This window comes from Misgurnus anguillicaudatus, chromosome 11 (assembly GCF_027580225.2).
Source record: "Misgurnus anguillicaudatus chromosome 11, ASM2758022v2, whole genome shotgun sequence".
NCBI lineage: Eukaryota > Metazoa > Chordata > Actinopteri > Cypriniformes > Cobitidae > Misgurnus > Misgurnus anguillicaudatus.
In genome coordinates, this window is record NC_073347.2 from 29,525,709 (window position 1) to 29,552,594 (window position 26,886).

The following is a 26,886-nucleotide window of genomic DNA, read 5'->3' on the forward strand; positions in this document are numbered from 1 at the left end:
TAAATTTACATTTCTCCATCTTAAAAACATTTTGGTCCCATTATGTGTGAATTGGAGTGGACAGTGAAGGAAAAGCAGTCAACAAGTGTCTTAGCATATGGGAACTCGTTTAAGGCAGTTTCACAAGTTTGCATTGACACATGATAATAATAAAGCATATTTGGTATGCTGTCCTCGGACACAAAGCTCAAAATTTTAGCCCAAACGCAGAGTACTACTACCTCCTTAATGCTTACATATTAGCATATGGATAAAGTGAAAATAGCAGATTTGAGCTAAAGATTCAATAGAGAACAATTTATTGAAGCATGTAGCTATCATGGAAGCGTATCGCTTGAGTCGTAAACAATTTCATGGACACAACAGCGACATGGATCTACAGTCACAGCCCATCACTCATACAGACATAATCTCTCCAGGGCCTGCTCCATCTGACACAAAGATCCATAGCACTGAGAACACCAACAACAAGATGACACCCTGCCTGCAACCTCCAACTTTTCAACAAGATGATAAAGAGATGGTGTTGCATAGAAATGTCTAGCTCAGAAGAATAAAGAAGTTTTAGAAGATTTTTGTTTCATTATCTCTATAAGGATTTCAAAATAAAATTTCAGTAAAAATAATCAAGCTTTGAATTGCCTTCAAGACGACTGCAATTGAGGCAAAAAAGCTATTGAACATCCAAAGATGTACTATTCATATCATGAAGCATTGCAAATAAAGTAACAATCAAATACATGTTAAAAACGTACATACTATTAACTCAAGTAATATATGAGGTTGCAAAATAATCAAATATTGAAATTGTAAATGTTTTATCATCATTCTCAAAGTAAAAAATAATTTCTCTCACATTAAATGTTATGACTGTATTAATTTAGTTTACAAGATAGAAAAACAGTCATTCCAAAATGCCAAATATTAAAAAATTGACAGTTCTGGCTACTGTCCGATGACGTCATACACAATGATCCAAGAGAGATTTGCGGATGCTGCGCTTTTATGATAGCAGCAACCTTTCTCTGATTGGTGGATCTCTAAATCAAGGAAGACCAACCTGTCTACAGTGTGGATCAACGGAGGTCTTTCCCGGAGTGTCAGTAATAAATATAAAATACGCATGCTTTATTTCCACTGGGATTAGCAACTTCACTCTCAAGCTGTTTATAATAACAAATCCAGGCTGAACTTATACATTATACAACAGTGAATTCATTTTACCTCATCACTAACTTTACACCCCTGGCATTTCTGACTGACATCAGTAGTTATAAATATGGTATGTGTGTGTTGACAGTTCTCCTGTTCAGATACTTCAGCTGTTTTCTTATTCAATCTTTCACTGTATAAATATAAATATTGTCCCTTAAATAAAACAAAGAAATTAATAAAATATTATCGTACTCCACCCACCTTTCAGATCAGAAATGTGGACTCCAGAACTTCCGCTTTCGAATCCAAGACGTCACTTCTTCCGCGTTCAGTTTTTCTTCACTGACAGCCAGCTTGCTAACATTAGCCAGTTAGCGAAAGGCGAAAATGTAACTCCACCTCGATTCAGAAATTATTCAAAACGTGAACAAAATTACGCTACGACATTTGTATGAAGGTAATGCCTCATTTTATGAAAGCTGGCTAGATTTTTAGACACGACTAAGGACACTGCTGTATCATGGCTGTGTTTGACAGGAAGCTCGCTCAGCCCAGCTGCTCGCGCTTAAATACGCCATACTGTTCACAGAGAGCAGGCGCGAGGCTGCTGGTGCAGCCCCACACATCAGAGAATTGTGGGAAATGTAGTTTGTAAAAGTGGCTTCCTATTTTTAGGTGTACAGTAGTACAACACCAGTCATCACTAGCACGATGTGGACGAAGTGATCATTTCTCTGGGTCGGTTTATTTCAGAAGACTTTCTAAAATATACCCCGAGACAAATACTTTAGTATAAAATAGAAAAAAATTGACAACATGCCTTAATGTTATCTTAACAGTGAGGAAGTAAACACAGCTTCAACTGTTGTGTAAATTGACACAACGTCCTAAAGACATTTATAATGACGTTTATTTTAAGTGATTGTGTCAATGTCATTTTAAAATGATCAAAGCACCATCTACCTTTACAAGTTCAATAAATTATATTGTTAAACGTTAGTACCTCATTACAACTAAACAGAACAAACAGTGTGCGGGTTTGATTGATTGTCACCACAGCGCATGCGCATTTGCCTTGCAGGTGGGCGGGCCACCATTGAACTTTGGGAAATGTAGTGTTGGTCATCATCGCATAAATGAATGTATAACGTAATACTTCAAATCACACAAGCGTCGTCTTACTTTTCGATTCTTTACGATCAAAGTAAGTTAAATAAATGAAATTATATAAAAAAGATAGACTTTGAGACAGTGTCCTCGGATTTCATTATCCAATAATATACAAGCGGGGCGGTTACTCACATAAAATAACCAATGAGTGAGCTCGGTATCTACAGTGGGTGGTTTGTGTATCGTTCAGTACGCTTCAGACTCAAAGGGGATTAACACAGAAAAGGAGTGCGATCGGTGAGCGATTTTGTTGGATTCGCATCCAGACACCGTTCCCTAAATTTTCGAACGACGTTTCCAGCATTGATCATCGATGGTTTACAACGGTTGTCTGATGGATTATTGCTAATCTGCACCACGTCGACCCTGGAAAATCGCCATTTGTTGGATATATCAGGTAGGACATTATGGTGACCAGAAATGAAAAGTCGAAGATCGAAAGAAAACTGTAGGCTGCGTCGAGCTTTAGTGCTTGAATACGTTATTATTTCACATTATAAGTGCGCAATTTAATCGATTCTCTATTTAGTACTGTGGCTCCATTCGTCAGACGTATCCTTGTCGATCAAATGTTTTGTTAACCTTGTTTTCTCGATGGCAAATATAGCGTTCACAGCGCAAATAGTGCAGCTAGACTTTTGTCCACATTCATTAGTTTGTTATTAGTAGACGTAGCAGACAGGACAACTTTGTGCTTTACTTCTATCGCCGTCAGCAGATGTTGTGCTGGAATTTGCGAAAAGGCTCGACCACTTTCTTTCTGCTGCTCGGCATCAAATAGCTGATGGGGAAAAACACTGCCTTGTTGGATAGCCCTTACGTAAGGCTTTGTGCGATACATAGTGATCGAAACAGCTTTTTCGACCGAAAGCCTTGACCAGGGTAATCTCTGAATGTGATGGCGCAAAAATGCACATACGTGCACAATAATCTTAGCAAGCTGGAATGTTTCTCTCGCTTTTTAAAACTCTTGGTGCGATTGTTGCTTCGAACGGATTGATGATACATTGTTGCAGTTTTCACTTCGATCATCGTTACATTGTATCGCATGTGTTCTGTAAATGCCATTTTTGTAATGAACAGCCTCGGCGATATCCAACGACGGACCTTTTTTGAGTGTGACTAGAAATGGCTGGCGAGGCAGGTTATAGTTTTCAGCAAGCCGATTTTTACCGGCCACCCGTCGGGTAGTTGGCAACCCCGTTGCATACTGGAGCCTCGCCTCCGAAGCGCACAGTTACGTTCGCGAGGATAATCAGGTTTATTTCCACGACGCTGTGTTCGGAGAACCTTCCAGCCTGAATCCGGCAGTTATTGTCTGAGGTGACATTGTGATTGGGGCTCAGAACGCGCCGCATTTGTCGTCCGATGTGTTGACGGGTCACGTCGACATAACAAAAACTCCACGTATCGACTCTATTTGCCCGATCTGAGCAAGTTTCACAAACCATGTTTAGGTTGACCTTGTTCCGAAAGGCTTTAGCCCGTTCATTGTGTGCGCCCGTTGTACACAAACAGTCAGCTTTTTGTAGCTCAGCTTGTCGCCTCCATTTAAACGCGGAACGCTTTTCCTTGTCAGTTCTTTGTGATGCAACCCTTTAGTTTGCGTACTCTTCTCTATTAAACTATTTGCCTTTAAATGAAATCTCGATGCCATTTCCCCCAAACAGACTAAGCTTTTTAAACTCGGTGTCGCCCCACTTCACGAAGTCAACCCGGGTCACAATAATAGCGTGTGGGCCGACAGATGTCATTCTTTTGTACCTTCTGAACATCGCAATGATAGAAGAATGTCGATGTCAAGCGACTGCAGTTGTGGTGGCACAGAAATGGCGTCATAATGCTGTAGCGCAGTAGACATTACGCGAACCCGCGCCTTCAGCGCGCACAGACTACTGTAGTTTAACAACAGTGAACAAACGATGTCATATCGCTTCACTTTCCACTCTTAACTCAAAACAGACTCTAGTTGTTGTTGTTATACTCGGTTGTAAAGCTGGCTCCTCAGGAAGAGTTCGCCGATTGCTTCTCTGTTAAAAAAATCACATTAAAGTCATCATTACATATAAACAATTGAAACGCTGTTTGGAAGGATGTCCGTTACCTGACGTCTGTCAGTGTCACAGGTGTCTGGAGATAACACACCTGTCTCTGTGGCAGCTTTGTAAACGGTAGAAAGAGTCAGGGGAGTGGCCATTTCTTTTTTTTAGCCTCTCACAAATGTACTTTGTCTTTCTGCGGGGTTGTTGACATGTCTCGGTGGGCGGGGTTTCGATAAATAGGCGTGTGGACCGGAGGTCAGCAAAAGTCTGAATCCTAGTAATTTGTATTTTTCCGGTGAAAGATTATTGAATACAAATTTAGCAAAACGGTGAACAGAATAGCAAAAGTAGTGGCGATTTTCAAACGGGTTTCCCGAACATCTTCTCTCTTCCTCTAGTTGCCACGAATTTGTCAATATTACTACTTTTTAACTTAAGTAAATGGTTAAAAAAACTATCCTTTTATAAGAAACTTTGGTCTAACAGATTGTAAACCACTACGCAATGCCACCTCCTCATTGGAAAGCATTGACATATAATAGTAAACATGCTGCACAGCGTTTTCTACATCTATAGACGGTTTCAGCAGTAACAACATAAACAAGCGGCTTTTTGGGTCAACACGTAACTTCCGGTAAACTCCGCTAGGAATAAATAACAACAAAGTACTTTAAACATAGTTTATTTATATAAAAAGCTAAATAAACAACACACAGATTACCTAGGAAACCAAAACATTTGTTATTTTCGACGAGGTATTTGTTCAAGAGTTCAGTTTAGCAACTAGTCAGACCATTAAAAAAATACTGAAACCATAAGTAAAGTTCGGACCAGACGTGCATTGCGTCACCGCATGTGCATCCGATGAAACCGTCTATATGTGCGTAACTTTCACACGCTCACAAAATGAAACACAAAAATGACATTGGTGAAGAGCAGCCTCTTTAGTTTTATTAATGATAGTATAAAGACCTTGTTAAGCACTGTGGGTTCGTGCTAGAAGTCTGAACCGATGGAAAAACATTGTGCTTTGACCAAGAGTGAGTACACTACAAAAGCAATCCGGTTGAATGCGTTTTCGACTACCTATTAATGTGATAATAGGTAGTAGAGTTCAAAATGTTTTACACACCTTTAGGCTATTTTGTGCTGTTCACTTCTGATCCGATCGACGAAAATGCTTCTTAACTATTTCCCTGCCATTGACGAGTTAACTCGTAAATGAAGAAAAAACGCTTCCAATGACGAGTTTTTCTGGCAATCTGTATTTCTGCTATTATCCACCAGGTGGCGGATCTTACCCAACTTATAAAACCCGGAAGTATCCTCTTAGGGCAAACAGTTCAAACTCTTTGTATGTTTTTATCATCGCTCTGAATCTGATCTCTATCAAAAGTCCTTCACGAAAATGCAATTATCTCAGCTTTTGGGTTAAAATTTTGTATTTTGTTGAAACCTACTAATATTTTGTTTTTTTTGAAAGCAGAGGGTATATTCTTTCATTTGAAATATTGTATGTTTATATATTTAAAGAAGAATATTTTCTGGAAGGCATTAAAAATTTGTGAAAATCATAAAAAAATGCTGGCACTGGCTGGCAACTTTTTTTTTTAAAAGCTGGCGAGGAAATTTTTTTATATCAGGTGTAAACACCCTCATGTTACCAATTTAAATTTTTTTTTACTATAGTGGGTCACTCATAGCTGGACTATGTCAGGTCTAGAGTTAACCTAGGCAATGAAATAATGGCTATTGCTTGCTGGGTTACATCTGTGTTAGCAATGAAAACTTCATAAGAACTACTTTGAAAATCTGTACATATTAACTTAATTATTATTAATTCAAATGAATTACTGGTGTTATTGCGTGCTTTGTTTAACATTCATTATTATTAAAATTAATTAGTATTGTTTTTACTTAAATTATTAAGCTGCACATTAGGGATGCATATCAATTAATCGCGATTAATCTATAGCAGAATAAAAGTTTTTGTTTACATCATATATGTGTGTGTACTGTGTATAATAACTTTGTATAGTTAAATGCAAACACATGCATGTACATATTTAAGCAATGTTTACATGTGTATATACATTTGTATATTTATGTATAATTTATATTATATATAAATATAAATACTTAATATATAAATATATTTTTTTCTTAAAATTATACATGCATGTGTGCATATTTATATATACATAATTATTATACACAGTTCACACACATATATGATGTAAACAAAAACTTTTATTCTGCTATAGATTAATCGCGATTAATTGATATGCATCCCTACTGCACATGTAAACCAGTTGTAGCACTATTGTTAGTCTGTTTATATTATCTGTAGAGTGCTTCTGAAAGGTAAGCACAATAATTTAGGCTAGAGTTCAAGCAGAATACAAGACTTCAAAATGTAGACTCAGGTCCTAAACCACAATTGTATTGTGAATATATAACAGCCTCTTGCCATGAAGAAGAGAAGCTGTCATTCTAATGACTTACGGTTGACTTATTACAGGTTGTTTTATTTCCCCTTGAGTAACCTGAGGTTAAGTGTCTTGATCAAGAACACAGTGGTGTTATTTTATGGATTATTAACACGATCAACCTACAACCCTTTAAAGATCTTTTTTTCATCAAACTGTCAGCAGAATAAAATGATTATTTACTACAGATGGTTTAAACTCTTAATATTATGAGAACTCTGCTTTGCAATACATTACTTGAATCAGTAGGGAAGATTGCAAAGGTATAATGCACAATAGTTTTAGAGAGTGACACCTAAACCTTATTACGTAGAGCAAACAAAGACCTTATCATCAGTCACAGTCAACTAACACCATTAAAAATGTTACACTCTTACCAAATAATAGTGATCACACCACAGCATAAATATGGTCGACAAACAAAAAATAGGAATCCAATAGCATTGGGTATAATTTTTTCATGATGCAGTGCATGCTAGGATAGTTCATCTAAAAATAAAAATTGGAAGTGGAAGAAAAATTCATGCAGGTCTTGAATGACATGAGGCTGAGAAGATGATGACAGCTAAGGGTGGGCGATAAACCGGTTGTATGATTAACTGGTAGAAAATATTCAACCTGTAGAGATTTTGGACTATCGAGTCTATCGAGGTAACGCGCCCACATGCTGTGCGCGTCTTCACGAAAACGTAACATTTGTAGACGTATTTAAAACAAGTCATTTTAAGCCATTGAAACACAAACAACAGTGCTTAATGTGCGCGCTGTTTCTGTGTGAGCGGAGCGCTTAGCCGCGCTTCCGCTGCTTATTCAGCTCGTGAGCATATTTGCCGTTTTATTGGCCTTAAATACACATATGTGTCAAAGTATCCACATAAACACACGACTTGGGTCTTAAGAGAAAGTAAACAGTTGAAAAAGCAAACGAATGTGTAACAGTACCGTATATTGAGTCCGGAGTGACTTTGGTCTTAAAGGGGAAGTTACCTAATTTTACTCGTCTGTCACTCATGTTAATCAAACAGCATTGATCTCTTACTGCTCTTGACTTAATCACTTTTCTACCTTATCGTTATGATGTTATTAAACGAATCCTATCGTGATATCAGATTTTGGTAATATCGCCCACCCCTAATGACAGCATATGCATATTTTGGTGAACTCTTGCATTAACAAACTGCATCATTGTTTAATTGTACAATTGTTTCTTCAGTCTTTTGGGCTTGTTTTGGAAGACTTATTTTATTTGTTCAGTGCACGATGTTTAGACATCAGGAGACATGAGGCTGCCAGACAGATGTGCTTTCAGTTTTCCTTTCTGTCTCATTCTAAATATGTTTTCATGTTTTTCAGCTGAAGATCTGAAAGTGAGGTCATTCAGGCGGATCACCGTCACAGTGGACGGAGATGAAGGTAATGAAATGAAATGGGTTGACCATTGTGCTTTTTTGTGTTGATATATGTATTGACAGATGTTGTGTGACACATTTACCTAATATTGCTAATCAGAGGCAGGTGGTATGTCAAATTGATGGAGTAAATGACCTCAATGTTAAATAGATAGTATCCTACGTAGTAAAGTATGTTTTGGTAAATGTACCGAAGATTGTGTTGTGAATATGTGATTCTGATTTGTGCGAAACCACTTTTGTTTTTACATAATCTTGTGCTTAATATAAACGTGTTAAGGTCTAAGTGTTATGATGTTTCACAATCTCCCACAAATGAGCAGCAGTCTATATTGCCAGACACTGTAGTAGTCAGTTGCTTGTGAAATTGTAAAATCTGTTCTGTCTTTTAGAGACTTTATTGTAAAGTATACATGAGAATTAATTTGTATGCCTTTCTGATTTATTTTAGCAATTCAGGGTTGTCTGATTTTTCTCATATTCGAATATTTGTTTTTTTATGTTCGAATATTTGTTTTTTTATGAGCTCAAATGTCTGAATATTATATTACTGAAAAATGTTTGCCTGTGACAGTAATTACTTCATGCTTTAAAACCGCTTCAATGTAACCCTACACCCTTGCTTCATTTAGTATACGTGAATCTATAAAAAGGCGAATTAGTCCTCACCCCCACTCTTTCGCACCACCTCCGACTATAGATATATATGTATATAGATGCTACATTCGGCAGTTTCAGTCACATAACTGCTAAGTCCGGTTTCACACAATGCATAAGTGAACTGCGCATTTTCAGTACTCATTTTTTAGCGCTGATGTTAAATGCATTCACACTACATATATGAGCATCACAGAAGTAGCTGAAGCAGCAGTGCTGCGATCATTTCAGTCTATGCGGCATCCATACATAATTTATATGGCTCAAATTTCTGATTCACTCATTTAACTGCGATGATGTTATTGGTTACATGTTTGTGACGTAGAAAACTAAAGCGATTTCAAAGCGCGGGTATTAGGGTGGTCTTAATAATAGGTCAAATCAAATGTTCAACTTTCATCCCCTAAATGTATTAGGATATCAATAAAAACACACTCTGCAAAATTTTGAATTGTTCCTACAATATCAAGAGGTTGCTCAAAGCTTTTAAATATTTCAGAAATCACATATTTCTGCAAAAACTGTACCATTTAAAAATGCATAACTTGCTTCTTGGAGGGTAACTTTGTTCCAGTTATTTCAGTCTCTTCTGATCCGAGTAACCATATAGCGGACTTGCTTCGTGTTGCTTCAGCCATTGTCTCAGTGTATATTGGTGGGCTGAGAGCATGAACTTTTAAATGTTGAAAAATAAGGTCTTTTGTAAACTCCTGTTTTATGGAGAAAATACTCAGCAATGCATTGGTTTTGAGTTATGAATTTGCACATGGTTTTGTCTTAAAGCATATTAAAAACACCAGATTGACACATAAACAACAATACAAACTAGATTTTCACCATAGGGGGAAATAACATTTAAAAATATTAAAAGTATGGCTCTCTGGTCCTTAACTTTATTCTTGATAGCTTTTTCTTGCTTTCTCCTTTTAGACTGGATGTACTGACACTGTTGCTATTATTATTGACTAATAGCAAAGTTAATGTTGTTTGAAATGTTAAGGATTTTTGCTTCACTTTTGTTTCCATAGTAACTAGCCACCAGAATGTTCCCTGTAGAGTTTGTTTTGTTGGTCTTTAAGTTAAGATTCTACAATAGAGCTTAATGTATATTAGCAGAGTCTGTTGAGAGTATAGAAAACGACTGCTTCATAGACATTTTCAGCAGTAACAACAACATAAACAAACAGCTTTCGTGGAACAGGCATAACTTCCGGTAAACTCTGCTAAGAATCAATAACAACAATAAAGTCCTTTTAGAGTAGTTTATTTCTGATAACAAGCAAAATAAACAACAAGTAGATTACCTTAGTTCATATTTCACAGCTAAAGCGTATAAAATACGACACAGATCTAACATTGCTGTGTAAAATGTGTAAAATTATAGTAAAATATACTATAATGTATACAGTGTTAACTACAAACCGGCTGCCAAATAGTGGTGATTCATAATCGCCGTCTTCACTTGTCTTTAGGAAACCAAAACATTTGTTGTTTTTGACGAGGTATATGTTCCATTTAACCACTAGTCAGACCATTAAACAAACAGAAACCAGAAGTAAAGTTTAGACCAGACGGTAAACCGTGACAACGCACATGCGTCCTATGAAACCGACAATAAGTGACAAAATCATTCCTTTGGCTATGTTTTAAAACGAATGGCGCTTTTCCATTGCATAGTACCCCACGGTTTAGTTTAGTTTGGGTCGGGTCAGCTCACCTCACTTTGGCTTGGTTAGGTTTTCCATTGAGTTTGGTATCACTTCGCAGTGGGAGGGAATATAGGCGTGTCGTTATATTTGCGCTGCCTACTGCTGTGACATCATACATGTGAGAGCGTCCTTGTACATTCCCATACATTTATTTATTTCTCAGTCCGCCACAATATTAAAATTGGCCACCACAAATAGATGTTTGCACATCACGTTTATCACTAACGTTACTGCTGTCTCACATGACAGTTTAATTTCAAACACCGCGGCGTCGCTCCGCTGAGCCTCATTGAAGTTGAATTTAAGCATATAATGCTGACGTGCTCGTCGCGAATGTGCCGCCACAAACTGCAAGTTTGGAAAAAACTGTTATGGTGTTCCTGATTCTCAACCTGTGGATATTTTTCATCGCTAAAAGGGAGTTTGGGAACTTATAACAGAGCACAGATGACAACATGTTTGCTCGAGACAGCGCTAGCCTAACACAGGTAAAGCTAATCTTTTACATTATAGCGATGACGTGACGATTCTCTCAGACCAATCAGTGATCTACAGTGTTTTCGCGTCACGTTTGGTATCAGCTCGGGTCGCTTGGAACCCCAACCGAGGTGGTACGAAAAAAAGTATCGGGTACTACGTACTGCACCCAATGGAAAAGCTCCCAAAAGTAAGCTGACCCAAACTAAACCAAACCGTGGGGTACTATGCAATGGAAAAGCGCCTTTAGTGCTGTCTGTATAAGGAACGGTTTTCTAACTGGGCGTTTACACCAGACGCGGTAGAGGTGGCAAGCGCGAGTTATTTACATGTTAAGTCAATGCACAGACAGGAATAGGCATCCTGCAGCGCGGTACGCAATCAGGACCTTGCTGTAGTAGTGACATGATTACAGGAAGTGAGCAGAGTCTCAGCGGAGTCGTAGAAGCCCTGCCCATGATGCGAACATCTCAAATGACTAGAATTTCACACGCGGCTTTCACGTGCGAACTAAGCGAGTAAACTCAAAATGTTCAAGTGTCCCGCGTTTTTGCCGCCTCTAATGCGACTGGTGTGAACCCACCATAAGGTAGCAGTCTAACTAGGAACAAAAAAAACTATGTAGGCAGCAGATCTGAGTGTTATACTTTTGTGGAAGACAACTGATTTCAGTTGAGTTTGGTATGTAGGCAGTAGTTATAGGCCGTAATTTTTTTTAATCTTCTCATTATTAAAGAGATTTTTGAAGCTTCTTTTAGAGTTATTTTGGGTCACAGGAAACACTTCTTAGATATCCTTAAAAGCATTGTTACCCATAATAATTGTTACCCAATGATAACTCAGAAATAATTTTACTACTATTATATACTATTATATACTACTATAATATTTGTAAGGGATAATGACAATAGTCCCTTTCACACTCAGTGTCTTTACTGGTCATTTACATTGCAGTTAACAGGTCATGTGTGAGCAGAACCTTTCTGATAAATCAGTGCTGCCAATTTACCAGTAGGAGAGGTTGTAAGATTACCAGTAATTTACCAGTAAGCGCTATGTGTGAACAAAAATTTAGTTTACCGGCATTAAGAATGGACAACGTCAGACCGCGCTGACAGTTTTGGGCCAATCATAACGTTTAGATGAAGAAGACGCGTTAACCCCCGCACTGTTTACGGACATTTTCACACGCACACTCGAGCACCCCCGAAGTTAACATCCACATTTCTTCACCAAAGTTGTTTTAAACAGCTTACCATCTATTTGCCGATGTCCTTAGCACACTCTCTGTGAAGCCTAATGTGCAAACAGTACTTTTGTTTAAGACGCAATGATGTTTGGTCACAAGGAACTTTGCGACCATCAGCGTTTGTCACAGAAGTGAAAACAACAAAATAGGGACCGTGGATCTGAAGTCATTACCCGCGATTGTTTACAAATACAAATGAGCTCGCCACGTGCCACAGATAACTTCCGCTTTCTCTCACAGTTTATTTTGGTACTGATGTGTGAATGATATCTTACTGGGAAAAAGACGGTGTGTGTGAACCGTGAACGGCACATTTTTGTATTTACTGGTATATTCATTCTGGTTAATTCATGGTAGTTTACCGAAATTACTGTGTGAAAGAGGCTAATGTCTTACAGACAATTATTTATACAGTTTATATCACAAATCTACATCTTATGGAAAGTTTGCGGTATTACCAATTTTAATATGTTTCTAACATTACTGTTTATACTACAATGTGTTTTGAATTAATTGAAATTGAATTGAATGTACAGGAATGCACTCATTCTAAATAACAAGGTTATGTAGACCGAGTAAGTGGGTAATAAACTGGAGCATGCTGTTCAGGGTTGTGTTAGAGATGACTGGTTGTGCACTATGCAGGGAACTAGTTTAGTATTTAAGGGTACAATGACATCAGTGGTGTAGACGGGGGTGAGTGGACACTGAGTCACGCTCCATTAGCGAACTCAACACTTTTAGCATCCACCCTTGTAGCATATGGTCATGGCAAGCAGCAAGGAAATCTGTCCTGCACTATAGCGTCAGGTCAGCGGAGGGAAGTACGATTCTTTGCTGGCTCTATCGGTTAGAAAATTAAGACTTAACTGTGGTTCATTGACTGGCTTCTTTCCCAAATGGCTTTAATACTCTAAAAGTGTGAAACATTTGTCGTCGTAGATATTTTGCAGATGTACTTGTATTTAAAGTTAATTTCCAGCACACAGATGTGCTCGGGCACACCTGTGAGATTTTGCAGTGTAGTAAAAATGTGTGCGATCAGGTGTTTTGGTTTGGATTTTAATAATTTGGATTTTTTTAAACATGTTGGCAAATATTTCCTTGCAACATAAAGTGCAAGGAATGTGCATGAGTTGTCAACTGGTTATTAATTTGTTGGTTCTTTTATATGCTGCAGAGACAGTAGTGAAAAGTAGTTTTGTTTGTGTTGATGAAACTGTGAACCCTGATCCTTGAAACTGGGGATATTTCACATAGTAATTTCAGAAAATTCACGGATAATGTATACTGGGATAAATTAAAGGATCGTTTGATGTTAGTTCATTCGCCATTCAATTTTTGGAATCTGTCCGTGCGTTCACACACATCCTGTAAAGATCTCACATGGGAGATGTATAATGAAATGGCATTCGTGCACTAAGAATTTATTTCAAGTTTTATTCTTAAGTTTGCTCATAATCTGCAATTTTTCTCTTTCAAGAAGCCACGCTTGTGCATTGTAATGCCATTAGGCTGGCAAATGATCTGATTCAGCACGTATAGTAAGGAGCTGTCTGATCTCTGCTTCATTCAAGTTTGCAGACATTTATTTTCTTGAATGTTCATCTGCATTTAAAGCCCCTGGTCAAACACACGCGTCATCACTACTAGAGCCCGACCGATATATCGGCAGGCCGATATTATAGGCCGATATTAGGCATTTTCCAAACTATCGATATCGGCATTTATAATGGCCGATAAATAAATATAAAAAAAAATAAATGGATGAAACAGCCTTCAACCATGTCATGAGTGTTGCCGTTGTATAGGTTGTCCAACAGAGGTCACTCTACAACCTCCCTGTTGGCAACACTCGTGTATAACGTGTCACACATCCTGCAACCTGCTGATCCAGCCAGAGTTGGGCAAAGAGAACAACGGTTAAGTGAGTTCATGGTGAGTTGGTCACAAGACTAGGGGTGGCATGGTTCATGAAAAAGATCAGAACCGTTCGGTTCGCTTGTCTCGGTTCGGAGCGTGTGTGCGCCGCAGGGTTCGACGGTTCATGGCATGCGAAATGTATGTAGCCTCGGCTCTGTATGTGATCACAGATAGCATGTTTCCCTTTCACGAATCGCGCGAAAGAATAGGTGACTGGTGTGGAGAGTGAGTGCTGCAGGTCATGTTACGTGTAGAAATGGCAAGAGGGAAGGAAGTCTGCCCGGAGTTGGAGGATGCGCCAGCGTCGTATAAGTTTGGTGTGTGAAAACATTATTATTTCATGTTACCTATGATGACAGCGGAAATAAAACAATAGATAAAACGGCAGTCAATGGGTTGAATGTGTTCGAACAGCCACACGCGATCGCCTTCTCTCCGCCCATTTATCTAATCTGAGGTACTGAACACAAAGTTTCACGTCTTTTCTGATTTCTGCCGGGAATATACGGTGAACAGCGCTATTTTTAGCCTTTCATTGATAAAACTAAAGCGGCTGTTTTCCGCGTAGTTTCATTTTGCTAGCATGTGAAAGTTGCGTGATCTTATTTCATAAAGTGCCCCTTAAAGTAATCAGGACAGAAATAGTCATAAGTGGACAAAAGAGACAGATTTAAAATATAACAGGTGTAAACGTTTTGTTTCTCTCTCGTCCACATAAATCTTAGAGCTACACTGAAGTTGGCAGTTTGATCAGTGCAAGTTATCTTTGTGTGCTAAAAACGCACATAAGTTCATGTAGATGGCAAAACACATTTTCTTTTTTTGCCAAATAAATGAAAAGCATGTTGAAATCATCAATGTCTTCTTGCTGTATCAAAATCTCACCTGGCTTTCCTCAGAGATGGTCCCAATAATGTGCTTAAAGTCAAATTCAGCTTGTGCATGATTACATCATATAACTTTTTTTAATACTGTATCCTAAATTATGGAAAATTAATACATTAATAAGATAATACATTTCTGGAGTGTTAAAAATTAAAAGAAAAAATAACAACAAGAACCGTACAGAACCGATAACCGTGACCATGAAACCGTGATACAAACCGAAATGAGGGTTTTGTGAACCGTGCCACCCCTACACGAGACAATAAAAGAAACAGTTTTTAAAAAAAATGCATTATCATATTATTTTAGTTAAAACTCATAAATAACTTCAAATAACTAATGTTAGGGAAATCTGTTTTGTTGCGCGTTTCTGAAATAAAACTAAAATATCGGCCGATATATCGGAATATCGGATTTTAAAAACAATCACACATTGGTATCGGCCTTCAAAATCCTTTATCGGTCGGGCTGTAATCACTACAGCACACTCCTTATGAGATTGTTCCTGCCTTTTGTTCACACAGGACAAATTCTGGGACTGATCTTAATATAACTAGGTCTCCATCCCGCAATCGACCCTGGGATTAATCTGTTTGCAATTTTCTGGGATTTTTAACTTAGAGGGGTTCCAGACCGCTTCAAGTACACGTGTGCTTTTTTGAGGTTGTTCAAGCCTTTCCCACATCTACCATCTTCTGACAACATAATTTCTTTAATTGACCAACATGGAGATGGTGGGTATTGACATTGTGTGATGTTTATCTTAGGTTACACGTTTCTCTGTGGTTCACACCGCACAGCATCTCTAACATCTCTTCTGATGTGTTGATTTCAGTGTGTGGTATAAGAATCTCTGGCATCAGAGTTTAGCAAGCGCTACGACGACCACAGCTGTGTGGTGTGATGTTAATGGACAAATAAACAGATCAAATAGTGTTTGTGTTGTTTTGGGTTTGTAAATCTGCAAAAACAGGTGCATCTATTAAACCGAACGTTAAATGTGCTAGAGACAACATTAGTTGAAAGGTCATACGTGTTGCTTTATGGCTTCTTTTGTAATGAATAATTAGACTTCATGTTATCTGGGAAAAATGTTTGATGTTTGACATTGCAGAATAAATAACAACAGTACTGCTGGTGTGTCTGAATTTATAGGATTGTTTACATGTGTCTTATTGTTGACAAGACTAAGTACTTGGAAAAGTAATAGCACGCGTCTCCTCGAGAGGTACTCAGGGATGAGTTTTTTTTTTTATTCCATTAATCCTAATATGAGCAACAATATTAGTAATGCTTGTGTAAGCAAACACCATTAAACTTGAAGTAAAGCAACAACAGATTGGAAAAACAGAAAGACACAGCGAAAGTGTCTGTAGTCTAGTCCAGAGGTTTTCAAAAAAACCACAGTGGAATCAAACGGGTCACCCGAAGTCACTTGGTTGTTTTAGTGAATGACACAGACAATTTTGTTCTATTAAAGGTGCTGTGTGTAATTTTAAGAAGGATCTCTTGACAGAAATGCAAAATAATATACAAAACTAAATTATCAGGGGTGTATAAAGATCTTTCATAATGAACCGTTATGTGTTTATTGCCTTAGAATGAGACGTTTTATCTACATACACAGAGGGTCCCCTTACATGGAAGCTGCCATTTTGTGCAGCCATGTTTCTACAGAAGCCCTTAACAGACAAACTTTTTTACTAAGTTGTCTCCAACGATGACATGTTTGTCTGGTGGTGGCTACCGTAGCTTCTCTATGTGTTTCAAAGGCAAGATGTAAGCAGTGGACTGAGCCGTTGGTTGCAATTCACAACCTCACCACTAGATGCCACAAAAATTTACACACTGCACCTTTAATGGCTTTTAACTCTTTCGCCGCCATTGACGAGATATCTCGTCAATCAAGAGAAAACGCTTCCCTGCGAATGACGAGTATTTCCGGCTTTCCGCAATACTGCTATTACCCACCAGGTGGTGCCATTCCACAACCTTTTAAACCCGGAAGTATTGCCCTATGGCAAGCGGCTGCATGTCCGTGTCTGTTTTAAAGATCGCTCTGAATGGGATCTCTATGAAAAGTCCATCACAAAAATGGAACCATCCCTGCTTCCCGCTCAAAATGCGGTGTCCCTGCAGAAACCCACCCATATTCAAAAGCCGATTACAAAAGAACCACTAAAGGCAGGATGAAACTTTTTTTTTGTTTGAAAGCAGAGGGTCTGTTCTTTCATTTGGTATATTGTACGTTTATATATTTAAAGAAGAACATTTTCTGGAAGGCATAAAACTTGATCATTAAGCTAATCAATCATGAAAAACGCTGGGACTGGCTGGCAACTTTTTTTTTAAAACGCTGGCGGCGAAAGAGTTAATGACATTGGTTTGTAATATCATGTATTTTTAAATTGCAATTAAAGTTACATTTTAATCATACAATGAAACGGAAATATAAATATAAAGTATTTTCCATGAAAATTTTTCCTGAATAGCTAAGTGGTAAAGCATTGCATTTGCAGCGCAAAAGGTCATGGGTCCAGGGAATTCACATACATACTGATAAAATGTATATGTTATGCACTGTAAGTCGCTTTGGATAAAAGCGTCTGCCAAATGCATAGATGTAAAACGCATTTTGTTGGTTATACCCGTCTAAGTGGGTCACAGAATAAAAGTTTGGGAACCTAAAAACATTAATTTCGTATTAGCCTTTTACTTTTCATAAGTACAAACATCATTGTACTGTATGGCAAGATATGTCAGCAATACAGCAGACTGTTTCAAAAAGCTTTGATTATCATGACAAAGAGGGACTTTGAAGCAGGGCTGTTTTCCGCTGTTTGAGTTTGGGAAAAATGTAATCCTTTCACTTCTGCAAATAAGCCTTATTATTGTTAAAGGTTTATTGTATGCTGCTTTGAGTTTGTGTCCCAGGATGTTGTGTGCTCGAGTGATTTCCGTGATGTGGTTTGTCTTTGTGTTTGGTGTTGCGATTTGTGTCTTCTGTCAAATGACATGTTGAGCGGGGTAATTTGGGGTCGGTTCGAGGGATCGTCATCTCTGTTTCTATTTATAAAGTGTGACAGAGCAGAGCAGCAGCGGCCAGAATTGCCCTCGGTGGGCAACAGTGACCTGTTCCTAACCATTGTTAGATTTCACATTTGACTGTCAGTGAAATATTGTTCATAATCAAAATAGATTGTATTTTTGTTCACTGTTTGTTTTTGGTTAAGTGTTCCAGTTTGGCCATATTCTCGGAGTCAATTTATGTTGAATAGTTTATTAGTATCAATGACTTGAAAGTTGAAGTTTTGAATTAACTAAATTTGACCATAAACTGAATCAATGTCAAATGCAATAGCTGTGAATAATGCAGAAGATGATATAGCAATAAATGCTCTGCTAGAGTATATTTAAAACAAGTAGTAGATCAAAACAGTCATGTCAAGTATTTTGCTATATTCACTTATTCGTACAATTATCGAAAACTATCTTTTTATGGTTAAATTGTTTTAAATTTGTGGTTGTTAAGGTTTCCTGGGTAATTGTATGTGGTTAAGATTCCTTTCCTGTTCTCCAAATGTGTCATGAGCAGAAGTTTAACTGTATGAATATGAGGAAAAATGTAAGTCATGCTTGTGTAGCAAACATCAATAATAAGCCCCAGAATAGAATCGTGTTCAGATGTTAAATTCATAAAAAAAGGTTTTCTGATCAATGCATTTTAAATATCTGTAACATTATCACTACATTGGTATTCTTTGCTTTGGTGACTCTAATTTAGTATCATTTATCATAATAAGTCATTGCATTATATCAGTTTATGATGCTGGTGGTGATTTTTCTCTCTGAAAGCATAGTTTGTGATTTCGAGAAGCTGAACAGGTTTTTATGTGTTTGGTAATGATGGCAGGAGACGTGTTTAGTAGATTATATGGTTGAAAGCAAGCTGTCTGGCTTTGAGTTTTTATTAATCGCTATGTTTGATGTTGAAGCCAGAAGCAGATTTAACAGAACTAAACTGTGGATTAATAGACTGGCCCAGCATGGTGCTTATGACCAAATGTTTCTCTTCTAATTTGAGGAACAGACAAATTAATTGTAAAAATGTGTTTAGGACAGCACAAGCAGGGCCAAAATAAACTCTGATCTATATATTGATGAGCATACAGTCACCTGTTTACAGTAATATATAGTATGTATATGAATAGTTTGGTTCCAAAATGCAATAAATCCATTTCTAATTTGGGTAAAAATGTGTTTTCTATACCAAGAAAGTGACAAGATGAAAACCACTATTTTCTGTTAGAAACATTTACATAGCATCTTTAGGTTATAATAACATTAAAAATGCAAATCCATAATCAAATTTATTATAAAAATTGATTATTTTTCCCTTTGATTAAGTTTTTTTTTCCAAAATGCTATAAATCTATTGAATCAATATCTAAATGTGCATTCATCTTTGCCATGTTATATTAATTTAGTTGACTAGTGGTATACACTGATTAAAAAAAATTAATGGCATTAATCTAAACACTTACTTTGTCATATTAAGAACACTGTCATTGCTGCGGTCATCATTGGGATGTCATTGTTGAACTTCATTGACAACGATCAGCTGTAAAATGTTTTGGTCCTGCTCTATTTTCGTTGACTTCGAGTAAAATAATGGAAAGTTTTAATAAGATCCCCTGGGGTCAATTTGTTAGCATGACAGAAGCTTGATGCTGTCGTGTGAGAACAAGCAACATCCGGCATTTGTTTTTCCGCCTGAGTGCCTTTCACGTAAATTATTCGATTTTGATGGCTTACATTTCTTCCCCGCCACAGAAAACCACCACAGGTTTATTAATTGCATCAAAATTACTATTTTGTTTTTGTTTGTTTGTTGATCATGAAGTATAAAGTAGATGAGGAAAACTAATGTGTATTCAACGCGCCACTATTATTGTTTACAATGCGTGGAATGCTGCGCTGTGATTGGTTTAGCGGATTTATTGCATTCTGCAGAGAAGGAAGACTGGCATTTATCACGTTTTGGGAAAAAAAGGAGAAAAGATTACAGAATAACACAGCGGATATCGGATTTCACGTAAAATGAAGAATTACATTTTTAATACTGACCTGATACAATACTGATTTTGGCAGTAACAAATAAAAAAAGTCGTTTATCGCGTTTTGGAACCAAACTCTTCATATACAGTGATTGACTCTGTGTTTATCATATGCAAATATGACTTTACCGTATCCTGCACTGCTTGCATTTGACGACCAACTCGAGTTTGTACCATTCATATGAAAAACAGTATAGATTCAGTAAAAAGTCTGGACGCTACATATATTTCGGTGTGATTTGCAATAATTTGGCCTTGTTTTTAAATGCTTGAATTCAAGACTTAAAAAACATGAATGATTTATAACATGCTTTGTAAATGTATTAGGGCTGTTGAATATAATCATTTTTTCTATGCATCGTGATCGATTACTGCAGCAATCCATTAAAACTAATAATCAATTATTAAAAAAGCTGTGTTCACACACACTTCACTCTCTCGCGTCTCTCCTCTCTCGCATCTCTCTCTCTCACTCGCTTGCGTCTGTTAGGATGTAAAGAGCTCAGTCGACACATTAAAGATGCCACATTGCTTCTCAAAGCAAAAAGCGCCATATCAATGAAGCGCGCACCCTTGCAGCAGAGTTTTAACGCTGGGCTTTGAAGAAAGAAGACAAGAGCCACAACAGTAAAAGTGTGAGGGAGACAGAATTAACAGTGAAGTAATACAATAAATTAGTGATGATTCCCACCCCTAAAATGTATGGTGTTTTAGTTTCAATTTCTTTCACAGTTTTTGTTGTTTTAGAAATATTTGTCTGTTATTATAAAACAAATACAACACCGCTAAACTGGAATGCAGTTTGTGGACAGATTAATTTTGATGTTGTTGTCTTATAGATCAAGCCCAGTTGAAGACATGTGATCACCGGGTTAACACTAATGGTAGAACTAATCAACTAGTCAATAAGTGAACTAATCAGGGTAACCAAATGTCCCATTTTAGTGGTTGCTGTTTAAAATTGTGCATTTGTTTAGATGCTCAGATTTGGAGCAGAGAAGAGTTCAATAATGTTCATGGTTTCTCTACCTGACCGACAGACAAATGTGAATCAAAACTATAAAACAAAGATGTTTTTTCACCCTGATTAGGTCCAAAACACAAAATATTAAGTTTACTTGATTTGTTTAAGTAAAGACAACATCTGGGTTTTGAAGTACGTTAACAGTAAGGTTCGGCCACAGATTGTGTGCTGTTAAACTCTTTGTAGTTTGTACATGACTTCTCATTGTGCTTCCCTCTTTTGATTTGCAAATAGCAAAAATGTATCATAGAGGAATGTCTTTGTTTAAAACTGACTGGTGAGATAAAATTATAGCAAGATAACATGCATGCAGCAATATTAAGTTCTCTTAATATCTAAGTACCAAAAGCAGAACTGATATAGTAGAGCTTAAATGAATATTCCATTTTCTTAAAAGAAAAATCCAGATAATTTACTCACCACAATGTCATCCAAAATGTTGATGTCTTTCTTTGTTCAGTCGATAAGAAATTATGTTTTTTGAGGAAAACATTGCAGGATTTTTCTCATTTTAATGGACTTTAATAGACACCAACAATTAATACTTAACTCAACACTTAACAGTTTTTTTCAACGGAGTTTCAAAGGACTCTAAACAATCCCAAACGAGGCATAAGGGTCTTATCTAGCAAAACGATTGTCATTTTTGACAATAAAAATAACAAATAGACACTTTTAAAGCACAACTTTTCGTTTAGGTCCGGTCCAGCGCGACCTAACGTAAATGCGTAGTGACGTAGGGAGGTCACGTGTTACATATATAAAACGCACATTTGCGGACCATTTTAAACAATAAACTGACACATAGACATTAATTAGTATCAGTTGACATACAACAACGTAGGAATGGTCCTCTTTCAAGACGCTTGTAAACACTGGGGCGGAGTTTCGCGTTCAACCTCTGTGACCTCTTGACGTCATGACGTATTGCATGGGGTCAGCTGGCGCATCATGACCGGATCTACATGAGGAGAAGTTGTGCTTTAAAAGTATATATTTGTTATTTTTATTGTCAAAAATGACAATCGTTTTGCTAGATAAGACCCTTATGCCTCGTTTGGGATTGTTTATAGTCCTTTGAAACTCCGTTGAAAAAAACTGTTAAGTGTTGAGTTAAGTATTAAATGTTGGGCTCTATTAAAGTCCATTAAAATGAGAAAAATCCTGCAATGTTTTCCTCAAAAAACATAATTTCTTTTCGACTGAACAAAAAAAGACATCAACATTTTGGATGACATGGTGGTGAGTAAATTATCTGGATTTTTCTTTTAAGAAAATGGAATATTCCTTTAACTATTTCCCTGCCATTGATGAGTTAACTCGTAAATTAAGAAAAAACGCTTTCAATGACGAGTTTTTCTGGGCTTTAAGGGCGCATTCACGTTATCCAAACCAAACCGTGCCCCAGTGTGATTGTCCCCTCCCACTCTCCCAGAAGCACGTACTCATTGTACTTTTATCGATTTGAACCCTTGCACGCTTTCGTCATTAGGATGCGATTGTTTGAATAAAGCAGGAAGTAAAGCGCTCTCTTAACACTGGAACCCATCGTAATGTTAAGTCTGTGTTTTTTTTTTTATTCTGAGTTGTTTAATGCGTGTTGACACACAGCCCTCTGCCATGTCTATCATATTGCTTAGTTGGTCTGTCGCGTGTGCAGCTCAGACATTCACGTTACCCTGCTGTGCGCATCAGAAGGTTTTTAAGAAGGCAGATAAAGGGGAGTGGTCGCGCAATTGACGTCACTCCTTTGAATTACACTCAGGCACGACTGCACTCGCACTTTAGCCTTCCGCGCCTGAGCCCAAGTGAACCGCGCTCCAGCTTACCTCTGCAAGCCGGCCAGGGCGTGATTAACCAAACCGCGCCCAGGCGCGGTACAGAGCAATCACATTAGTTAAACGAACCAGGCTTTGGGAGTCAAACGTGCCCGAGCGCGGTTTAGTTTGGATAGTGTGAGTACGCTCTAACTGTACTAGTCTTTTATAATTCAGCTCTAATACTGGGTTTTGGTACCCTTTTTTTATAATAATGTTGGTATTATTATTGTACATGGTTTTAAACACATGAGATCATGAGAGTATCTGTAGCCAAAATACATATGACACACTTGCTCCTATGGCTGAGGTATTCTGCTCTCCTGTACATTTTACAAGAAATGTTGCTGCCGCTGCCATCTGGAACAGCTGAGATCATGCTTTCGATCATTGTAACTTTAAATTGCAATTAATGTAAGTTAAATTATCTATGAATTGGATGACTTAAAGGGACATTCCACTTTTTTTGAAAATATGCTAATTTTCCAGCTCCCCTAGAGTTAAACATTTGATTCTTACCGTTTTGGAATCCATTCAGCTGGCGCTAGCACTTTTAGCATAGCTTAGCACAATCCATTGAATCTGATTAGACCAATAGCATTGCGCAAAAAATAACCAAAGAGTTTAGATATTTTTCCTATTTAAAACTTGATTCTTATGTAGTTGCATTGTGTACTAAGACCGACGGAAAATTAAAAGTTGCGTTTTTTTAGGCAGATATGGCTAGAACTATACTCTCAAACTGGCGGAATAATCAAGGACTTTGCTGCTGTAACATGGCTGCAGCAGGCGTAGTGATATTACGCACTGCCCGAAAATAGTCCCCTGCTATTGAAGGTAATCCAGGGGACTATTTTCGGGCAGTGCATAATATTACTACGCCTGCTGCAGCCATGTTACAGCAGCAACATCCCGGATTATTACGCCAGAATGAGAGTATAGTTCCTAGCCATATCTGCCTAGAAAAAAATAGCAACTTTTAATTTTCCGTGAGTCTTAGTACACGATGTTACTACAGAAGAGTCAAGTTTCAAATAGGAAAAATATCGAAATTCTTTGGTTATTTTTTTAGCGCGATGCTAATGGTCTAATCAGATTCAATGTATTGTGCTAAGCTATGCTAAAAGTGGTAGCGCCAGACCCGGAGATCAGCTGAATGGATTCCAAAACGGTAAGAGTTAAATGTTTAACTCTAGGGGAGCTGGAAAATGAGCATATTTTCAAAAAAAGTGGATTGTCCCTTTAATGTTTCCATCCATATTTATTAAACAACAGACTTTGAATCTCTGCTAGTTGTTTGTCAGCCAGTAAATGACTTGTATGTTTGTCGTTATGGCCCAGTCCCCCGGACAGGGTTTAGATTAATCCACGATTATGCTTTGGTTATATCGAGACATTTAAGTAGATTTTACAAACCTACCTTACTCTTAAAAAAGCAATACTGGTATGCATCTTGACAAAACAATGGTACTGGTGTAGGGCTGGGCGGTATATCAAGTTTTAGTAATATATCGTATTTTTTCCCATGGCGATACGGGATGAGACAATAGCATATATACCTGTATGGTCTGATATGATCCTTCTATGCAACAGAAGTTCTTGCAGAAATGTACACCGAAATCAGAAGTAAGCTTCCAACCAGATGCATATTTTCACACATATTTCATCATACGCTTTTTAATAAAAGTGATTTTGATATCTTACATGCGGCTTTGACTTGCATGTATTTATTCTGTTTTGTATAAAATATATCGCCATTCATCTCAAAATAATGAACATATGAATTTCGGTCAATATCACCCAGCCCATGTCTGTTATGTGTCAATGCATGCTGTTTTTAAATTAAGGCAGCTCAAACATGCATTTTTGTCTGGGACTAGGATAAGCACTGTCTGGAAAACTTTTGGGAGGTTATGACAATAATTAACAGGCTTATCTCACCAACACACACTGTGCCAAACATGGAAATAATAAGTCAGATTCATTGAATCATTGAAGGGAATGGATTCATTCTTTTTCATACTTCTCTAAATCAAAAGCTGAGATGTTTTTGCTGTCTTGAACTCGCCAATGCCAAACTTTTTCTCTTGTCCTTATACCACCCCTTAAAATTTGCTTAATGTAGGAGAGAGATTCGTGCTCAAGTGAGCAGATGCCTTTATATTGTTAGTTAATGGTTATGTAAACATGCAGTCTCGTCGCGTCTCAGGTGGAGCTGCTCTGTGAACTAATGATGTGTTTATATTGGAATGAAGTGCTGTAACTCCCTCCACCAGTGACTTCATCATCTAGCATTGACTAACTGCCATGAATAAAGCCACACACGTGAATAAATCTCACTGTACTCTCATTGAGACTGTGTTTTTGTATTAAGGGCTCAACGTTTAGATGGTTAGATCTTCCTCATCTTTACCTGTTTGGTATGTCATGTGTCTTCATGCTAATATATTTACTGTTAAATGTTTAAACTGTGACAGGAAATGAACACATACTAGATTATTAATGAATTAAATGTTTTTAACAGATACCTCTAATGGGAATTGCTGCGTGGTGTAGTGAAACTATAGGGTTAATAAACACAAACTAAAGCAGAAGTTGTAGAACGTCAGGCGAACAATGATAGATGGCGCAAAAATTGTAAAAACTGGTTATTTCCCACTATTAATTACATTATCTTAAAGGAGTGTAACTACTGTAGCATGTAAATAATGCACATAAATAAAGTGAGCAAGAGCGCTCAACAATTATATTGAATCAACAGGCATGTGAAACCTAGCTAGCAGGTTGCTCAAACAACAAAATCATCACTTTAAATTTGCAAGAACTATAGACGAATAAAATAACAGGCTTAAATAATCCCAAAACATAAATCCACATACAGTTCTCCCAGACATGCGTTTTATCAACTGGCCATCCTCCAGACATGACGGACCACGTCTTTATCTCATGTGCATGCCTCGCAGTGTGAAGCGCGTACGCGCTATTCTCCGAGATGCACCTCACGGCCTTTTGTGCAGCGAATTATTATTATTTTTGGATGATCTAGTTAAGGCAGTAGGGTTTCCAAGCTTAGGCGGGCCGCCTGAACTGAAATGTTCTGCGGGAAACCCTGATATGCTAAAAGTGGTACCGCCAGACCTGGAGATCAGCTGAATGGATTCCAAAACCATAAAAATCTTATTTTAGCTCTTTTTTATACTTTAAAAATAAGTGGAGTGTCCCTTTAAGTTGGAAGAACATCCTTACAGAGGCGTTCACATTGACATTTTAACTAGTGACCCAAAATTAATAGTTTTAATTTAACTAGCAAACCTCATTGTTTTTGAAGTTTTACTGAGAGATGTTGTTATTTTAACTGTTATTAGTCTAATGACACTTTAGGAAACTTAATGACCATATAATGCACATTCACAATGTTGCTAAAATCCTTGCAGATATATTATGATTATTGGGCACACTGTTCTCACACTGCTTTGTTTGTGTTGTTGTGTTATATTAGAGTATGATGTCACTCATGAGACAGTTGTACGCGTTACTGTTGTTTCTCTGTGTGAAGTGATGGCAGTGGTTTAAGAGTCTCCTGTCAGTGTCGTGTGTGTCTGATGTTAATGAACATCTGTGGCCCATCCGCTGATGCCCGTCAGGCTGAGAGCCACAGGATGGAATGGCAGAGCAGAGCATGCTGGGTACTTCACACATTGGCAGAGCCCTCGTTTCTTCTAAAGACTGAGAGAGTGTTTGTGACGATCTACAGCTTACGGGA

At 37.6% G+C, this 26,886-nt stretch overlaps 2 protein-coding genes across 5 annotated transcripts in view; one reads left to right on the forward strand and one right to left on the reverse strand.

Moving 5' to 3' along the window:
* ggps1 (geranylgeranyl diphosphate synthase 1) overlaps positions 1-1,736 on the reverse strand; it is a 33,244-nt gene extending 31,508 nt beyond the window's left edge. For both annotated transcript variants that reach the window (XM_055169306.2, XM_055169307.2), the window contains exon 1: positions 1,417-1,736. The gene's annotated coding sequence lies outside the window, so the exon portion shown is untranslated. The remainder of the gene's footprint in view (positions 1-1,416) is intronic.
* A 779-nt stretch (positions 1,737-2,515) lies between these two features.
* The window catches only part of arid4b (AT-rich interaction domain 4B), a 79,807-nt gene continuing 55,436 nt past the window's right edge, over positions 2,516-26,886 (forward strand). For all 3 annotated transcript variants that reach the window (XM_073873508.1, XM_073873510.1, XM_073873509.1), the window contains exons 1-2: positions 2,516-2,722; positions 8,210-8,269. In XM_073873508.1, coding sequence (XP_073729609.1) covers positions 8,264-8,269 — 6 coding nt within the window. In that variant the 5' untranslated portion in view covers positions 2,516-2,722; positions 8,210-8,263. The remainder of the gene's footprint in view (positions 2,723-8,209; positions 8,270-26,886) is intronic.